This window comes from Misgurnus anguillicaudatus, chromosome 25, assembly GCF_027580225.2.
Source record: "Misgurnus anguillicaudatus chromosome 25, ASM2758022v2, whole genome shotgun sequence".
Lineage (NCBI taxonomy): Eukaryota > Metazoa > Chordata > Actinopteri > Cypriniformes > Cobitidae > Misgurnus > Misgurnus anguillicaudatus.
The window spans coordinates 9,645,370-9,666,599 of NC_073361.2; the positions used below are offsets into that span (position 1 = coordinate 9,645,370).

Below are 21,230 nucleotides of genomic sequence, written 5' to 3' on the forward strand. Positions count from 1 at the left end.
ACAAGTCAAGTTCTTTTGCTTGCCAAACTAAGCAATGACCCCATCACCAGACAAGCAGGAAAAAGCTTCGCCAGGGGACGAGGACCTTTTTATTGGAGGGGAAGTTTGTGGTATTTGTCTGAGTTCAGAGTGACCATTGCGGGAGATGAAGCGAATATGCATTTTGGTACAGAATGCGAAAGCCGGCGCAAAACAACATGCCTGTTTCATTACACTTTGAAGGGAGAAGCCACAATAAGAACAAAATGGTTTGTAAAGCAATGAAATATACTTGATTTCACTGGCAAGAGATGAAGGCCTTTAACGTGCAAAGTGTCTGCATGTCCTACATGCAAGAGCCAAAGCTTGTTAGTGCCAGGTATCATAGAAACGGTCACAGTGGTTGAAGCATGCCAATCCTTTGAGCATGTACGCTTTAAAAAAAGAAAGAAAATTCTGCTTGTGTGAGCATCTTCAGGTCTTTAACATCAGCAAGGGAGGTAGTAAAGAAGAATGGAAACAACCTAACTGCACTTGAAACTGTCAGATGTTACGTCTTTATGAGAAAACGCTGATTAGCTCAAGTGAAAACATTACGAACACTGACATAATCTGATTAGCTCAAGTAGAAACCTTATTAAGATTGACATAATCTTATTGTTGGAGGTAATACGCTCGAATTGCGATCTTGGCTCAATATGGGCAAACGTCATAACCACTCAATAAGAAACTAAATGACTTTCACCAGTTTTAAGCACCTGGAATCTCACCTGGAAATGTTTAAAGGCTGACACAAAACACCAGAGACTGTCTTTGTCCTGAACATCAGGTCCATATAATCGCTCGATATCCAAATTGACTGATAACTGATCACTGAAATCATATCTACAACTGAATTTATTCCAGATGGACTTTCTGGAACAGAATGTGCAGGGCCGGAAATGCACACTTGTGAAGTGCAAATGTGAGTAAAAATTGGATTTGGAGAGGAAATAAAACAAAGTAACTTGCCAAATGGTGGGTAACTTTATTAGAAACTGCGACATGATGCAAACAAGTGTCCCGTGATGTGCGAAATTCAGAGATGTGGATTCTTTAACATCTGTTGCAAATCAAAAACTACAGTTTTATGTCCAGTATAAAATATTTATAAAGTTTTATATTTATTTACCACTAATAGGTGTGACAAAAAAGACTAGGAACTGTTTCCCAGTCTCGCATGGTGTAAGTACTTTTCTCAATGTTTTCTGCCATCTGTGAGATTGTCATCAGAGCTTCAGTGGAGAAAGGACCACAGCTATTTCCTCTCAGCACTCCCACACTCTTCATTTAAAATCATCATATAACTTTCAAGGTTACTCACTTTACACTCACTTTGTCTCAGATTGAAAAAAGAGAGATTCCCAGATCATTTGATATTCAAAATAACATTTTTGTAGTCACTTGTGTCTTTTTCAAACCTTTTTCAGGGATGCACAAAAAGGATTTTTTGCCGATACCAATTTTGCAGAAATCTCTTTCTCATTTATTTCAACTTTTTATTTTTATAGCAAGTTTTAAATTAACAAAGTTCAAAAACACATGCATGAATGTACTAGTTATACAAATCAGCCTTTGCATGCTTAAAGGATTACACCACTTTTTAATAAAAAAAATCCCTGATAATTTACTACCCCTCATGTCATCCAAGATGTTTATGTCTTGCTTTCTTTTGTAGAAAAGAAATTAAGTTTTTTCAAAGAAAACATTCTGTGATTTCTGTGATTATGTAATAAGGTTGCGGATGCTCATCCTAGGGCTAGAGCCCTTGGTTGGGATTGTTTAGAGCCCTTTGAAACTGCAATTTGGACCTACAGACCGTTGGGTTCAATTTAAATCCACTATCTGGAAAAAATCCTGGAATGTTTTCCTCAGAAAACGTAATTTCTTTTTGACTGAAAATAGAAAGACATAAACATCTTGGATGACATGGAGGTTAATCAATTATCAGAAAATGTTCTTGATGAAAGTGGACTAATCCTTTAATTAATAAACACTCAACCTGTTATAGACTCATCGGTCGCACGTGCGTTGTCACGGTTACGTGCTTGGCCCAAAATTAACTTCCCGTCTGTGCTTGTTTATCGATCTGGCTAGCGACTAAACCAACCCTCTGGAACAAATCAAGAGTACCAAAACATGATAACTGCCGATTTTTTAATTAGTTACCACCAAAATCAGTATTGTATCAGGTTGGTATTCAAAAGTAAATTCTTAATTTAACAAAAAATCCAATATCCTCCGTGCTATTCTGTCATCTTTTCTCCTTTTTTTCAAAATGAAATAAACGGCAGTCCTCCTTCTCTGGAGAATGCAATAAATCCACTCAACAAATCACAGCGCACCATTCCACGCATTGTAAACAAACAATGGCGGTGCTTTGAATACACACACAATCCTAGTTTTCCTCATCTACTTTGTACTTCGTGATTAACAAACAAACTTAAACAAAAAAATACTTTTAATGGCATTGATAAACCTGTGGTGGTTTTCTGTGGCGGGGAAGAAACGCAAACCATCAAAATCAAATAATTTAAGAAGAATTTGGGCCCGCCCAGATTGACAGCTGGCCCGCCCAATCATAAATGTAAAAAAATACTTCTGTGTATAGTTAGACATGGATACTACTTTATGTGGTGTATTTTATCTATTGCATGTTATGTTAAAAACAGTAAAATTATAAGTAAGCCTGATAACTATTTAAAAACTAAAGCAGTTGAATGTTGCGTTATAATGAGAAAAATATTCCCGAGCAGCTTTCAGCCATGATCACTTTGAGAACTTTTTTTGCAAGCAAGTGGAAAACGTATTTTGAATAACAACACGTTATAAATATGTGCTGCGCGCTTTCCTCTCAATAACATAAACACAACAAAATATGACAGCGGGGTAAAAAATAAAAAGAAAACATCTGATCACAGTGATGTTGTTTGATATAGCGATATAGCAGCACTATAAGTCACGCCACGGAGACTGGGTAGCTTATTGCTACACTTTATACAATATAGCCTATTGCTTTTAAGCAACAAATAGCCTATCATAACAACCTATAAGCCTACTGTGTTATTGAGACATTAAAGCTCCCGTTCTGTCTGTGATTTGGAAGCTTTGATTGTGTTTATAGTGGGCAATATAACATGTGTTCATGTTTCACGTGTTAAAAAACGCGGTATTTTTCACACAATTTACTTATCTGTATAGCGCTGTTTTCACTGTCCATAAAACAGGCTGATGTCTTCCTTGTTATGTGAAGTCCCTCCTTCAGAAATACGTATCGAGTTCTGATTGTGCAGTTTGTTTAGTGTGCTGTGATTAGCTTAGCAGAGCCGTTTGAGCCAAAGCTGGTGACTGACGTATTCCTGTGGGCGGAGTTTAGTCAACGAACTGTTTTACTGACGTCATTAAACCAGGAAATAGAGGGCTGTAGTCCAAACCGGCCGTTCGTTGTAGGCTTTTAAAGAGGAATTCTATTGAAGAAAATATATCGCCTGGCAGTGACCTTTGAGCTTTATCATTTTACAGGTATTATTTATGCTATTATAGCAACATTACACACTAACTAGGGTTTAAAAAATGGTATCAGGAAGAACGTGACCTTTAATTTAAGAAATGCATTAAAAGCAGAAAGACCTGTAGGCTGCGGAAATATAGTGGGTTCACTTCAATCCACACCACAGACGTTCTTGGTTTGCTTCTTATTTATTAAATCGAGGCAATTGTTTGATCAAACATTGATTAATATTAAGATACAATTTATACAAAACGAAATTCACTTTAAAGAAAGTCTTTCTACAAAACAAACCTCGCAAAATCGCTTGCCCGACGTCCATTACGGGCTATGGCGAATTCCTGTCGGGTGTGTTTGCATTCTCTCAGATTTAGCTAGATAATTATGTTGTATGTAATTCGGCGTCATCTTGTTAGCCATTACTATCCTCACTAACAAGTGAAACTGTCAGGAAATGAAGTGAAAGCATTAAATCCATTATTCCTTTCGTTCACGTCTGATATGCGCGCTCCTCGGCTCCGCTCTTCACTAGTAGGCTTGCTCTTGTGCTCATCAAAAAGTATATTAAATGTTTCTTTATTTGTCATTTCGTTTAACCTCAGAGTCTAACATTATTCTAGCAATTCCCTTTTTCTTTCTTTATTTAGTAAGTTAACTTAAATATGTGAGAACGAAAATATATTTTTAGTGATTTGCATGAAGAGAATATGATGTAAGAAGCTTCATTTTAAGCATTTAGTAGCCGTATTTATTCAAACACTTTAATAGGCTATTTAAAAAAGTATAAGTTTTTTTTGGGTTCATTTATATTTCTTGTCACTGTGTGCAGGTTCTTTTTTGTAGGCTATGACCAAAAAGGCTTTATAAATGTCACGTTGCATTACAATTTAAAGTATCAATAATGTCAAAAGTGTGACGTGCAGTTCGGGTCTGTGTGTATGCTGTTTAAATTAGTGTTCTGAAGTTTTGACGAATTTTATAGACTTGTTATAATTTCTTATTCAAAAGTGACACCCATAGATTCAGGCCCACCCAGACTTAATCCATGCCCACCCATATGTCACGTTCTGCATCCGCCACTGGTAGGCAATGGTGTAACGAAAAATAAAAACCCCATAAATCGTCATGAATGCGATTTTCTTGGTTTTCTTTTGGTTCATTTTAACAGTCAGACATGTATTTAGCATTGAGTCCAGAAAAAAATAAAGTTTTGATATTTTGAAAATCTCCTTTTTCTAACTATAATGCATAGTGCTAGTAGGTCTAACATCCATACGCAGCACAAAAGTCCGTTATCGTCCATGAATTCGTAGTACAGGCGGAGATAGTCCAATGACAAGACCCCTGTTCCAAGATGGCGGCGGTTTTGACGCATGCTTAGAACCCCAAGGAGACATCTATGGTTCTCACACACAGCATTAAGCTCCTGTCATGCTAACACATTGACCCCCGGGGATCTTATGAAAAACTTTCCATTATTTTACTTGAAGCCAACGAAAATCAAGCAGGACCAAAACATTTTACAGCTGATCGCTGTCAAAAAAGTTAAGCGAAGACGCCCAAGTATAACCACAGCAATGACAGTGTTCTTAATATGACAAAGTAAGTGTTTTGATTAATGCCATTAATGTTTATTTTTTTAATCAGTGTATACCACTAGTCAACTAAATGAATATAACACGACAAGGAGGAATGCACATTTATATATTGATTCAACAAATTTATAGCATTTTGAAAAAAAAAACAGTTTTTCTTTGAAAATCAAATTATGGATTTTAAATGTTTCATGTTATTATAACCTAAATATTCTATGTGAAAGTTTGTAACAGAAAATAGTGGTTTTCATCATGTCACTTTCTTAGTATAGAAAACACATTTTTACCCAAATTAGTCAAAATGGATTTATTAAGTTTTGGAACCAAACTTTTCAAATACTTTGTGACAAATAAAAAAATTTGGTTTGATGAGGGAAGACAGTGAGCATGGATCACCGCTGTGCGGATTTGGCAGCCAGGCAAGAATGAAAGGATCTGTAGCTAACATTATATACGCTGTACATTAATTTTACACAGTAACATTAGCTCAATGTAATGGTTGATACACGTTAGCTATGTGATTTACTAGTTATTTATTTTGCTAATTATTAAAAAACAATATACTAGGGTCTCTGTTGTTATTGATTCTAAGTGGAAGTCTACCGGAAGTTAAGTTTGGTCCACAAAAACCGTTTATATTGTTACGGCTGAAACTGTCTGTGGCTAAAACAGATAGAAAATTAGCCAACAAACTTTAGCTGCTGATAAATATTATTTTATTTTATAAGATTACCAATTTACACGTGTCTTCTGCCTAAAACCAAGAAACCACCTTACACACTGTGGCAATGGGGACACAGCTATCCACAATATCATAGCGAAATTGGAAATCATGGGAAAAGACTGGAGCGTATCCAGCACCACGGCTTGAGTTTTACATAAGCAAGCCATTTTTTATTTAATTTTTGTATAAATGAAGTTTTTCGTTATTACAAACCAACATTTGGTCAAACACCTGAATGTCATTTACAAGTCATCCTGCAGCTTTTGATTCGATTTTCTCAGGTGTGTTTGATTAGGATTGGAGCTTTGCAGAACAGTGGCCCTCCAGGACCAGGAATGCCCACCCCTGATCTAGCTCTTAGTCTAGTTCTCAAATGAGAACTGATTGGTGATTAAATTGGATTATCTCACAAACTTAAGTCTTAAACTAATATGATGTCCCACATGATAAAATGTCTACCTGGTGTCCTTTCATCTAAACTCACGTGCCCAATACCCCACAACGCTCAATGGAAGAAATTCACTGATGCTCCGGCCGCCGTGCAGATGTTTTTCCAATTCTTATCTTCGAATTTCTTTGTCCTCCGTTACTTTTTTCCCATCTTTAAAACCACAGGTTCACTCCAGGTCTGCTTAGTTCATTTCATTGCTAGTCGGTTGCTCCGGAAACCATCCGTCGACATAGCAACGGCCTACACATGCAAAACTGGAAGTGACGGCGGCACGGGTCACCTCCCATTGGCTGAGGCAAGAGAGGTGCAACGTGGGACGCAGGGAGGGAGCTAATGTCATGTGCAGCTGGTTGGGCTGGATAACCCGTTTCCTTCTGCGAATGTGTCAGCGGAACACAAACCGAAAACAGGAAAGCACTTCCCAGTGCTCTCTCCGGACTTCATATCCGGGCACCCTGAGATTCCTCACAGAGAAAAAGCGCAGAAAAATGGCAAACATAAACAAACAATGGTTTCGTGGCGATAGCAGTAGAGATCGAGTGAGGTTATCCTAACCGTCACACCTCCACCATGCAAAGCCTCACATTCTGATTTATTCTATTATTTCCAGCACCCTCGTGGGACACCATTCGAAGACTGCTGACCTTTGCCAAGTTCTGACCTTTTACATTACTGACACGCTCCGTGACTATCATTAAGACTTCCAATGTAAGTTGGAAAGTCCTCCTCAGCGAAGCCTCTGAGAGCTGACATCTGTTGCTTCATAATAATGGTGAGATCAAATCCCAAAATGTCTATGTCAGTAAAAGGTTATTGGTTTGTTAATTGCCCGTTCTAACTAAATGGAGGAACCTCGGGGCCGAAAATGACCTTGCGGAGATCATGATTTGTGCATTGTTTCATTTATGGGACTTATTTGAAAAGGTCTCCAGTGAAATGAACTGGAACAGTATAAACAGATGAGTCATTCAGGAAAACTGTCTTTAACTCTGGATCAAGCTGGAGGGCTTCTCACGATGCCATCAGAAGGGAGCTCAAGGAATCTCGTCGCTTCCGAAACGTCTGTCAAAACACACTGGGTTGTATGACAGAATGCGAACATTATGAAATAACATTTTTGAAAAATCAAAAATCTCTTTTGCGTTCAGCATCATTGCATTGTTCCGCTATGAATCTGTGTCCCAAGTCGCTGGAAATTGCAAAGCGGACATGAAAGATTTGGAAGTTATGGATATCAGAAATGGGGCTTATTCCATCGCCACGGCAGAACAACTCAGCTGTGTATTAGTGCAGAGCCAAAAGCTTTGATAGGCTTGTGAAATGGCCTAGCACCTGCAAGGGAAACACTCAATAAAGTTTTTTCTAGACCAAAATATGAGGTATGTGTCCCAAATCACATACATGCACTTTTAGTATAATGTAAGTCGTGCGTTTAAATCAAGCGTCGCGCACAAGCCCTGAAAAGTGAAGCAAAAACGTCGCGATCGCCCCCCAGTGACTGGTCCTAGTATAGGTCATAAACCCCGCCTCCTCCATGTTAATCAATGGGACTTGAGTCCAACTAAACAATCTTTTTTCCAAAGCTGGTTTCTGACTTTACTGTAGTTTTTATCACGCTGACGTAAATTCAAATGTTTGTTTTTAAAATAAGTTTGTTTTTAGTTAGTTATTTAATGCTATAAAAACGGTGGTGTCACGTCATGATTGACAGCTGTTATATTGCACATTCTGCGAGAGTGAGGGCGGGGCCTTGATTTCGCGGCTTTACTTCCTGCTCACTACTGCGCAGGACTCATCCCGAAATCGCTACTGCGCAGACTCAAGACCCAAGATGTTAGCGCCATATCGGGACACTGACGGCTTCACTTTTCACCAATGAAAGAGAGTGAATGTGTGTCGTCCATCTTTTTTTACAGTCTATGGTTTAAATAGACAATTTTTAAAGAAGTGCACCCCATGTACCCGACTGAAACTGGGAAAATAAAGCATGTGCCGGACACTTCAAGCACTCAACAGTTGCTACGTAGCAAATAAAGGCGGGGCTACCAGGTGCTGTGAGAGTCAAATTTATGGTCATGTTGGACAAAAAAGACATCACACTGTTTTAAGCGTTTGACATCATCTGTCCTCATTTTGGAAACCACTTTCATTGTGGTCAATAAAAACATTAGTAAAGCACATGATGCATAGTGTACAGTATGTCATTTGTGACTGTTTTATTAAAACACTAAAAGTTATTCAATGAATTATTCAAAAGATAAATTTATATATACTGTTCATGTCTGCTTGTTATTAAGAATCGGTAAATGTGAGTGGCTATTAATCACTCAAACAGTGAAATCATTTGTGTTTATATTACAAACAGCGTAAAGTCCAGATGATGCGTAAAAGCAGGTCATTTGGCAGAGGATATTCTTGTGTCATTATGTCATTATTTCTGCATTTGCAGTTTCCTCTCTTGTGGACATTCGAATCAAATTAAGCACAAAATTATCACGGCTGAGTCAAAAGGGACTCGTTTTTCTTCACTGGACTTCTGGCTGATGTCTGGAAGGTTGTTCAGAAGTTTTTACCAAGATCTGAGCCATTGAAAGGTCTCTCATTGTACCTCATTCTGACTGATAACCCGTGAAGCCAGAAGTTGGTTTATTACATCGTCGCTGTATCCCAGGGTGTCTCTGAGAACCTGGACCGTATGCTGGCCAATCACAGGTGGAGGCATTGCCTTGCCGAATTCAAAACTACTAAAACGCACTGCAGGCCCTGTAAAGAAAAAACAACAAAAACATATTATTTATTAAAGGGGACATTTCACAAGTCTTTTTGTAAATATTTAGTGCCCCCAGAGAAGGTATGTGTTAGTTTTAGCTCAAAATATCATATAGATAATTTATTATAGCATGTTAAAATTGACACATTGTAGGTGTAAGCAAAAATGTGCCATTTTTGGGTGTGTCCTTTAAATGCAAATGAGCTGATGAAATAAAAACATTGATCGCCATAATGGCAGTTTGTTGAAATTGAAACTCAATTGTGCTGTCAATTAGTTATTTTCTCTCTCTTTCTATCTGCACTAAATGGCAGTGCTGTGGATAGATAGTGCAGAAAAAAAAGGACAAGTTTGGTATTTTACACTTAAAGCCCTGTTTTCAGATTGTTTGTGGTGAGGTAGAGCGGTTTTGACTGAAGTTTGGACGTGTGGTGCTGTCCCGAGAGTTTTCGGGTGTTTCTTGTATCACCTCCCACCTCTACAACGGGTCCATAGGTGCACTGGAACAATCCTTCCTAAAATGCATTAAACTTTCGTTTACAAAGACGTGAAACTCAGCGAGTGGTCAGGGGTGTTCACTGATATGCTCACACAAAAATCGCTGCAAAAGATGCTTTCCAACAGGTTTTATCGTAGTTTTTGTCCAACTCCATTGACTTGTATTAGATGTGCTGTGAGGTACTGTATTACTCCGCCGCCGGGAACTTTGTTTGTATTCTTGCAATTGGCAAAGGCGGGTTATCGCCACCAACTGGCCTGGAGTGTCTATTATTCAAGCTCTCAACGAAAGAATGTACGAGTGTGAGGCGTTTGGAAAAATAGGTCCACAAGTTTACAACGAATGCTAAAACAGCTGTTGGAGGGCATCTTTTGCAGCGATTTTTGTGTGGGCATGTCGGTGAGCGCCCCTGACCGCTCGGTGAGTTTCACGTCTTTGTGGGCGAGGGTTTGGTGCATTTTAGGAAGAATTGGTCCGGTGCACCTATACACCCATTATAGAGGTGGGAGGTGAAACAACAAACACCCGAAAATGCTCGGGGCAGCTGCATATGTCGAAATTTCAGTCAAAGCCATTTTATTTAATCATAAACAATCTGAAAACAGGGCTTTAAGTGTAAAATACCAAACTTGTCCTTTAAGATTTATTATTATATTAAGATCCCCTTTTGACATCACAAGGAGAGCCAAATTTTTATTATTATTATTTTATTATTTTTACATGCTTGCAGAGAATGGTTTACCAAAACTTACTTACTGGGTCAACATTTTTTCATATTTTATATGCTGATAGAAGCACTGGGGACCCAATAATAGCACTTAAACATGGAAAAAGTCAGATTTTCATGATATGTCCCCTTCAATATAATTTTATAAACTTGGTTTTATCTGAGGGAATGCAAGCCCTTGTAGAAATTGAAAGGTTTAAAGTGCAAATTTGGTGATGAAGGAAGCTGACACTTGACTATTTCTAACCATAACTTTCATTGTTTACCTGTTAATCTCTACCTACACTGTCAAAAAAAAATAAAAAATGGTCAGAATTTGTACACCAGCTGTGATGGGACTGTACACTAAAAAGTAAAGCTTTGCACCTAAGGATTTCATTTTAGTACCTCAGAGGTACATACCCTGTATCAGTACTAAAGAGAGCTTATCAGTATCTCAAACATACATATTAGTATCTCAAAGGTACATATTTTCACATTTTTTTCTAACAATGTAGATCCTCAAGGTACAGTAATCTACCCAAAATTTTATTCAGTTTTGTATTTTCTGTTTTTACATTTTTAAACAAAATGTTAAATGATTTGTCTCCTTTGCAAATCACTTTAGATATAGTGTCAGCTAAATGAATAAATAAAAATGTAAAAGCAGAAAGAAGAAAATATATATAACATGACCCCACAATCTGGGTTGTTTTTAACCCAGGACTGAGTCAATGTTGGCACACAGAACACGCCACTGGGTTAAAAATGGCCAAATGTTGGGTTGTTTTAACTAATTGCTAGGTTGTTTCAACCAGTGTTGCGGTAACGCATTAAAAGTAATGAGCATTACGTAATAATATTACTTTTCTGGAGTAACGAGTAAAGTAACGCATTACTTTATAAATGTAAACATTAATATTTAAGTTACAAAGTAATGCGAGTTACTTTTCAGTTTAATTAATTTGATGTAAAAAAAACAATGTACTGCATTAAACTGAACGTATTAACGTAGATTTACGCACTCTATGCATGCGGACCTGAGCAGAGTTTCAGTCAATTTTGCGATGGAAATACCGTATGCAATTTCTGAATGCAAAACTTCTCAGTCATAGGCCACCTGCAAGGCTTGAAAGAGATCAAGCCTCAGCAAAGTAATAAAAAGTAACACAAAAGTAACGCAAAAGTAACGTAAGAATTACTTTCCATAAAAGTAACTAAGTAACGCAATTAGTTACTTTTTTGGAGAGTAATTTAATATTGTAATGCATTACTTTTAAAAGTAACTTTCCCCAACACTGGTTTCAACCCATGGTTGAATAACAACAACCCAGCTTTGGGTCATTTTTAACCCAGTGGTGCAGGGCCTACTTAAAACTCCCAAATGCATGATGGCATAATGGCAACATACAACCCCCAATCAGAAAAAGTTGGGACACTGTAGAAATTGTGAGTAAAAAAAAGGAATGAAATAATTTACAAATCTCATAAACTTATATTTTATTCACAATAGAATAACATATCAAATGTTAAAAGTGAGACATTTTGAAATGTCATGCCAAATATTGGCTCTTTTGGATTTCTACACATTCCAGAACAGCTGAATTTACAACTTAGGTCAATTGGGTATAAAAAGAGCCTCTGAGAGTGGCAGTGTCTCTCAGAAGTCAAGATGGGCAGAGAATCACCAAGTCCTCCAATGCTGCAGCGAAAAGTTTCTCAGAGAAACTTAAGCTTATCAGAATACAAAAAATTGCAACATTTTAAACATAGGCATGCAAGTGTATGATGATAAAACATCCCTGAAAGCTACTTCCAGTTACAAAATCTTGAAAACCTTCTTAAATTCTTATGAAATATGAAAATGCCCTAAATATCCAGATGTGGCATTTACAGAAAGATGATGTCAAAACCGATGACAATTTATTTAATCTAGGTGAGTCACTTCTTGCACTTCAGATATTGCTATCATTAGACACTATTAGCATATACGTCTACCAAATTCTCTTTTCTTTGGCAAGCCTCATTCATTTTATTGTGTTTTCTGTCAACAGTAATATAACCAACACAGATCAGATCAGTGATAAAAATCAAAAAAGGAAAGGCGACTGGACATCCATTAATTGTTTTTATGCAGTAAGGGGATTAACACCTACATACTGTGTGCTAATACCGTATGCAGAGCCAGGCTTCACAAAGATCTTCCTTATTGCATTGAACAAATGCTTTCTCCCACACACCTATAGGTCACATTCCCATATAGTGCTGCAGCTAAAAACATCCTATAAATACATTTTGATTGCTTGCTCACATTTATTGCTTTTTCCAAAAAAATCCAATACAAAGCGTTTTTAAATAGAGACGGTGCATGTTTGCCTATAAGGCGAGGTTTGTCATTTGTTATTAATGGTACTTTGGAAAGTCTTCTGCTTCAAACAGGCATATAACTGAAAACTAAATGGATAGTTTGGGTTAAAGAAACAACTTGAAGTGCTGTTGATCTCACTTTCTAGTCAGATTTTGTCTTTAATCTAGCTTTAAATTTTGATACTACATTGTCTTAGATTTTTCTTAATCCCTGATGTGACAAAGATAAACTTGCATCATAGCCAAGTTTTGTTTATGAAATATCGCCCTGTACAGAAACATTGAGCTAATAATAATGATGATGTTTTTTTGATGATTATTATTATTATTACTGTTAATAATAATAATAATTATATTATTATTATTATTATTACATTATCTTTAGTGCCCCAAAACTGGATGTTTTGGGGCCACTGAACAGTTTTTTGTGTACAGTTGTGGGGTACTGAAAATAATAATAATAATAATAATAAGAATAATAATAATAATAATAAACAGTAACAATAATAATAATAATAATAATAATAATAATGGTAATAATAATAATAATAATAATAATGGCAATAATAATAATAAACAGTAATAATAATAATAATAATAATAATAATATTAATAAACAGTAATAATAATAATAATAATAATAATAATAATAATAATAATAATAATAATAACAACAAACAGTAACAACAACAACAACAACAATAATAATGGCAATAATAATAATAATAATAATAGTAATAATATATATTATTATTAATGCTAATAATAATAATAATGCTGCATATTATTATTATTATTATTATTAATAATAATAAATATTATTATTAAATTATCTTCAGTGGATGTTATCTTCAACTGGATGTTTTGGGGCCACTGTACAGTTTTTTGTGTAAAGTTGTGGGGTACTGAAGATAATTTAATAATAATAATAAACAGTAACAATAATAATAATAACAATGGTAATAATAATAAGTATTATTATTATTATTATTACTGTTATTAATAATAATAATAATAATAATGGCAATAATAATAATAATAATAATAATAATAATAATAATAATAATAATAATAATAATAATATATTATTATTAATGTTAATAATAATAATGCATATTATTATTAATAATAATAATTATAATAATAATTATTATTATTAAATTATCTTCAGTGTCCACTGTACAGTTTTTTGTTACAGTTGTTGGGTACTGAAGATAATTTAATAATAATAATAATAATAAAACAGTAACAATAATAATAACAATGGTAATAATAATAATAATAATTATGATTATTATTATTGTTAATAATAATAATAACGTAAGGAATAATTGACGACGGGCCATTGAATTATAAGAAAATAATGCACACCAAGGTGGTTACACCGCAGGTGTGCATTATTTTCAAATAATTCAAAGGACCGGAGTCAATTATTCCGCTTATACCACGGTTACCACAAACATTGCTCTGGTGCCTATTTTTAAGACATTTGAAAAGTTAGGTGTGCGGTTTACAGAAAAATAATCAACACCCATAGAACATTTCTCAGCCAATCAGAATGCAGCATTCAACAGACCCGTGGTATGAAATAACAATAATACATATTATTATTATTACTGTTAATAATAATAATACAATAACAATAATAATAATAATAATAATAATAATTATTATTATTATTATTATTATTATTATTATTATTATTATTATTATTATTATTATTAATAATATGTATTATTATTAACATTAATAATAATATATATTATTACTATTATTATTATTATTATTGTTTTGGGGTCACTGTACAGTTTTTTATGTGGATTATTCACTTTTGCCTTTCATCATCTTACTACAAAGATTGCAAATGATAACACAATGGACAATATAACAATGTAAACAGCTGGTCGCGATAAGACCTTACAGCAAACTGTACACTTATAAGAAATTTCAAAAAAGCGTACAGAATATTTTGTAGAAAAATGCAGTAGGAGGGCAACATGAAGACGGGAGTATAACGTCCAAAAAGGAGGGACAGACAGATCTCAAACATGATTACATGCGTGTGTGTGGTTTCGCAGTCTCAGCAGTTAGATGCAATGCTTTAACCACATCCTTTATCTTCCACTCTCCCCCGCTTCTGATCGGCTGGCCGCAGGCTCTTAATTGCCTCTCGCTTACACATCTGCTTCTCCTCAGCCTTTACCGTGGCGAACTGAGCAGGACGCTCCTCTCCTCCGCAGGCATGGTCCAAGGTCTTCCTCTTATTTTTACCGCAACAAAGCCCACTGTGTTCTCTTCCCCCCATTCTGACTTTAATTCATTCACTGCTCATGGCCTTCACTGCACACTTCACCAAAGTAAGAGGCCAATTTAACTAAATGCCCGCTTTTGAGTGATACTGTATATTTGAGTGCGCTGGTATAATGCAGTGGCATGTGCGTTTTTGTAAATTAGGCTAATTGGTTTATGATGATGATCGAATGATAAAAAAGAGCATAATGTCCAAATGCTCTTTTGGCATGTTAAAGAGCAGAGTCAGGTGCTTGAATTTCAGTGGTGATGTGATGCTGTACTCGGAAAGGCCCTTTACATTTGAGAATTGTTTTGTTCTTGTTGGTGCCGATACTTGAATTTCAAATGTTCTGTACTGTGTCAGGCACATAAACAACTCAGAATCCATGTCAAAATAAACGTGACTATAATTCGTGAAGCAGATGAACCCCATGACAGGTTTAAACCCCGTGACAGGTTTAAGCCAGGAGATAAGAACTCGCTAAACAACAGTGAGTAGTTTAAGTGGTATCCTAAACCTATTTCATATATTTCTGTCTTAAATCTACGTGGAAGACAGAATCGAAAGATTACGGCACTGACATGCTAAATATACAATCGTAGTTCTGAGTTAAATTGCTCCTGACGTTTTCCAAGCGATATGGCTGGAGGCATCCTGTGGGCCTCTGATTGCATGTAAATATCATCAACCAAGCATGAAGCGCATTTTCCTTCCTGATTGGAAAAAAGATTTTATTGAAGATTCCTCACAGTGCTGGAACTTCTTTCCTAAGAGCGAATGTCAGTGACAATTGGATTATGTCGTGGTCACCTTATTTGCATTTCTTCCCAGAGATACCTGTTAAAACTGGATTGTACTGTCCGGTTAAGATTAGTAACAGTATTTATATCTAATCTACACCAATTCGTCTGACATATAGGAACAGATAGTTCCAGTTTTAAAATCAGACTGGATGAATCACATTTGTAGACGATATACAAACACCTGCCACCGCAGACATTGGTTGAGTTACCATAATGGTCTAAAGTTAGGTTAACTCTTTCAACGCCAGCAACACAGACTCTATGCTTTTAAACAAACAAACAAAAAATTGTTTCATCCTATTTTTATTTGTTCTCTTTTATCGCCTCTCAAATATGGGTTTCTTCAAAAATACAAAATTTTGTACAAAAAGTTAAGATAATTGCATTTTTGTAAAGGACCGGATTCACAAAACATTCTTGAAAAGAAAATTCCTCTCAATGCCATTTTTATCCTAAATTCAAGCTTAAGAAAAAAAGTTAAGAATATTTTGTATTCTTAAAAAAGCTTCTTAAGAAAGTTCTTATTTTTTACCTTAAGAATGTTCTTAAGAAAAAAATTAAGAAGAACTCAAATCTTTCAAAGTCTATTAAAGTCATAAATGTCAAATTGTACGATTTTTTTAAAGTTAAATTTATTATTTTTAGTTTAATGAGGAATTTCATACTCATATAATAAGTAAGGAATAATTGACGACGTGTCGTTGAATTATTGGAAAATAATGCACATCCAAGGTGGTAATGTGTGCATTATTTTCAATGGTCAATTATTCCTCTTACACCACGGTTACCACAAACATTGCTCTGGTGCCTATTTTTAAGACATCTGACAGGTTAGGTGTGCGGTTTACAAAAAAATAATCAAAACCAATGGAACATTTCTAAGTCCATCAGAATAAAGCATTCAACAGGTCTGTGGTATAATAAAGCAATAAACCCCAAGAAGCAGTGGGCCACCAGTGCACTCTACAACAGCCAAGGGGCGTTGTTAGGCACGACGCGAAGCGGAGTGCCCAAACCCCCCTAGCTGTTATAAAATGCACTGGCAACCCAACGCCTCGAGGGGTCCACTGCGTTTATAAAACGGTTACTTCATATGCATAACGTTAGCGGGATTTTATAAAATAAAACACAAATAAGTTGTAATTATATTAGTACAAATATTACTCTTCCGCCAAACAAAGTAGTTCCTCAGAATCAAGTGTGACTGAAATAGAGCGCAGTTCACAAACAACACAGACGCAGCAAAGATACAATGAAAATATGATTAAAGACGGTGGTGTTTATTTTATAAATCACCATTCATCTAATTTATACATTAACATTTATATTGTGCTGTTGAAGTGATGATCAAATATGCTTGTAAGCATGCTGAACTCTTTCCCCGTCAGCGTTTTTTTTTTTTAAGTTGCCACCCGGTTTTAGTTTAATGCCTTACAGAAAAATGATCTTCTTTAAATAAACATAAAATATAAAATGAAAGAACAGACCATCCGCTTTCAAACAACAACAACAAAAAAAGTTTCATCCTACCTTAATTTGTTCTCTTATCAGTTATCACCTCTCAAATTTTCAGCTAAAAGCGGAGATAATTCCATTTTTGTGAAGAACTTTAGTAAGAAATCATCAGATTCAGACATGAACAGTACTACACGGTGTTTTCAGTGAATGCGTCAGTGTTTAAGTTGGGAAAGATCGCCACCCAGTGGATAATAGCGGGCGTATGAACTTCAGTTATAAACTCCTCAGACAACGTTTTCTCTTTATTGATGAGATGACTCAACAGTATTTATTGACATTTATTTGGATATCGCCATTAATTGTGCAATTGTAGACAAATTAAAAATATGATTAAAGACTGTTGTGTTTATTCTCATAAATCAGTACGCAGCAACAGTGGCGCAGTGATACTTATGTAATGTGGTCTGAACCGTGAGGTTACCGGTGTATTTTATCACGGCTTAGAACGCGTTTCAACCAATCAGAATGAAGAACCAGAACTGCCCGTTTTATAATAAAGTTTAATGGCTTACTTTAGTAATATGTCACGAAACACATAAGTATTATTGATAATATTAGCTAACATTTTACTTACTACATTAATTGTGAAATTGTGTAGGCTTTCCTCAAAGACGAAAGCCCAGACACACTGGCTGCAGCAGACGTAGTGATATTACGCACTACCCGAAAATAGTTCCCTTGGTTACTTTCAATAGCAGGGGACTATTTTCAGGTGCTGCGTAATATCACTACGCCTGCTGCAGCCATGTTACGGCAGCCAGAATGAGAGTATAGTTCCTAGCCATATCTGCCTAGAAAATCGCAACTTTTAATTTTCTCGGCCTAAGTACACTGTAACTACAGAAGGTTCAAGTTTTAAATAGGAAAAATATTAAAACTCTCTATTTTTAGCGCAATGCTAATGTTCTAATCAGATTCAATGGATAATGCTAAGCTATGCTAAAAGTGCTAGCGCCAGACCCAGAGATCAGCTGAAAACTGTAAAAATCAAATGTTTAACTCTAGGGGAGCTGGAAAATGAGCATATTTTCAAAAAAAGTGGAGTGTCCATTTAAGTTCTTTTTGCTGCATCTTTAATGGGCATGAACGTGAGTGATGATGAGTAAAAGCGAAAAAATGCGAAGCAGCATCGGATGAAAAAGGATCAGGAGAAACATACGTAAAAGACAGAGCGGGATACCTCATTATACTGCGGTCTGGGAAAAAGTGCCCGGAATTCACAATGACTGGCAAGTAATGTAAGAGATGTGTTGCTTTTGTACACCAAGACAGCAAGATCAATCTGGAGATGGTGAAGTTGTTAGTTAGGATCTGATGAGTTCCTTAAGATCTTTGGAAACAGTGAGTCACCGTTGATTCTGTTACAAAAGACAACGCGAAACCTCTTTTATTCCTGTGGGCTGCTTTGTATGCGGCGACTTCAACGTGCACCAAATAAAAGAGAATATGGGAAACCCGAATAAAATAGTAAAATTAATCATAAAATTATGAGGCCTCTTACTTTAATTCCAAGTCCACTTCCAGTGAAAACTAAAACGTAAAACTTATTCTGGACATAAAACTTCAAAACTAGCATGCAAAGATCCATGCTCTGTTAAATGAATGCTCCTGGTCAATACTAGTTAAGCTCTATTGACAGTCGATTACCACATCAAACAAACTGGATTTGTCCCTCATTTTAAAAAATTGTGGTTGAACCCACAAAGAAAGAACACAGAGCCAGCATTCCAGAGGCTTTAAAAGACAAAAATGTGAAACTCATATTTTTTGTTAAACGATTACATGAAGTCCTCAGTAAAAATCATTTTATTGTTCAAGTTGTTAAGTTGTCTAATTTGTAATTTTTCATTATTAAATTGTCATTCATACATATACGCGGAAGTATGCACACGGTGGAACGTATGAGCCTTGCAAAGCATAGTTTGACTTGTATGTGTACTGTATGCAATCGTTCAACGCACAAATGCAGTGCATCTCCTGGCCTACATACTTAGTTTCGTGTTTACCATTTTGGGGGCCCTTAGCAAAGTCCAAGGACCTGGAACCCCCATGCCCCAACATTGCCTAAAGGTTTTTCATTTAAATTGCACAACAGTAATATTGAGTATATAGAATTAAGTTAGACATTAGACATATATATATATATATATATATATATATATATATATATATATATATATATATATATATATATATATATATATATATATATATATATATATATATATATATATATATATATATATATATATATATATATACATACTGGATTTATTTTATTTTAAACTGCTTAACATAATACAAAATTGTTAGTTTGGCATAAAACAACAATTCTCAGTTTAAAAAAATACAAATAGTGCCCATTGTCTTATTCAAAATAATACAAAATAGAGAAAGTTGGTTATTGCCTGAATTTATTTACATAGCTCTCATTTTTATATTGCAAAAACAAACTTACTGTGAAATTCAACAAGTATATAGACTAGACATACACTAAAGATACGATTTACATTTAGATCTGTAGAGCAGTTTGTCCATTTAGAGCTACTGTAGAAACGTGAAATAGCGACTTCAATGTAAGGGGCCATAAATAAAAACAATAAAAACAATACAGTTCATTATGTAAGGTCTTTTTACACCACTAATAATATACACTCACCTAAAGGATTATTAGGAACACCATACTAAAACTGTGTTTGACCCCCTTTTGCCTTCAGAACTGCTTTAATTCTACATGGCATTGATTCAACAAGGTGCTGAAAGCATTCTTTAGAAATGTTGGCCCATATTGATAGGATAGCATCTTGCAGTTGATGGAGATTTGTGGGATGCACATCCAGAGCACGAAGCTCCCGTTCCACCACATCTCAAAGATGCTCTATTGAGTTGAGATCTGGTGACTGTGGGGGCCATTTTAGTACAGTGAACTCATTGTCATGTTCAAGAAACCAATTTGAAATGATTCGAGCTTTGTGACATGGTGCATTATCCTGCTGGAAGTAGCCATCAGAGGATGGGTGCATGGTGGTCATAAAGGGACGGACATGGTCAGAAACAATGCTCAGGTAGGCTGTGGCATTTAAAAGATGCAAAATAGGCACTAAGGGGCCTAAAGTGTGCCAAGAAAACATACCCCACATCATTACACCACCACCACCAGCCTGCACAGTGATAACAAGGCATGATAGATCCATGTTCTCATTCTGTTTACGCCAAATTCTGATTCTACCATCTGAATTTCTCAACAGAAATCGAGACTCATCAGACCAGGCAACATTTTTCCAGTCTTCAAATGTCCAATTATGGTGAGCTCGTGCAAATTGTAGCCTCTTTTTCCTATTTGTAGTGGAGATAAGTGGTACCTGGTGGGGTCTTCTGCTGTTGTACCCCCTCCGCCTCAAGGTTGTGTGTGTTGTGGCTTCACAAATGCTTTGCTGCATACCTCAGTTGTAACGAGTGGTTATTTCAGTCAAAATTGCTCTTCTATTAGCTTGAATCAGTCGGCCCATTCTCATCTGACCTCTAGCATCAACAAGGCTAGAATCCGAGTTACTGAGCAGATTGGGAAATACTCAGACCGGCCCGTCTGGCACCAACAACAATGCCATGCTTAAGATTGCTTAAATCACCTTTCTTTCCCATTCTGTCATTCAATTTGGAGTTCAGGAGATTGTCTTGACCAGGACCACACCCCTAAATGCACTGAAGCAACTGCCATGTGATTGGTTGATAAGATAATTGCATTAATGAGAAATTGAAATTGGTGTTACTAATAACCCTTTAGGTGAGTGTAGCTATGTATATTACATTGCATTTCTGTCAAGAGATCATTCTAAAAATTACACAATGCACCTTCAATTTACACATATAGAAGTAGTTAAAAAAACTACTTGATGTGAGAAGAATATTTTTAAATAGATTCCGCTTTTTCATCTTGTCAGGAAGTCTTTGTGTCCATTGATCAACGGAAGATGGTGT

General features: G+C 35.8%; 1 protein-coding gene across 2 annotated transcripts in view; it reads right to left on the reverse strand.

The window, feature by feature from the left end:
• Window positions 1-7,807: 7,807 nt before the first annotated feature.
• The window catches only part of sugct (succinyl-CoA:glutarate-CoA transferase), a 171,099-nt gene continuing 157,676 nt past the window's right edge, over window positions 7,808-21,230 (reverse strand). Inside the window, exon 13 of one of the 2 annotated variants that reach the window (XM_055181748.2) lies at window positions 7,808-9,059. In XM_055181748.2, coding sequence (XP_055037723.1) covers window positions 9,003-9,059 — 57 coding nt within the window. In that variant the 3' untranslated portion in view covers window positions 7,808-9,002. The remainder of the gene's footprint in view (window positions 9,060-21,230) is intronic. The other variant, XM_055181747.2, reaches the window with a different exon arrangement.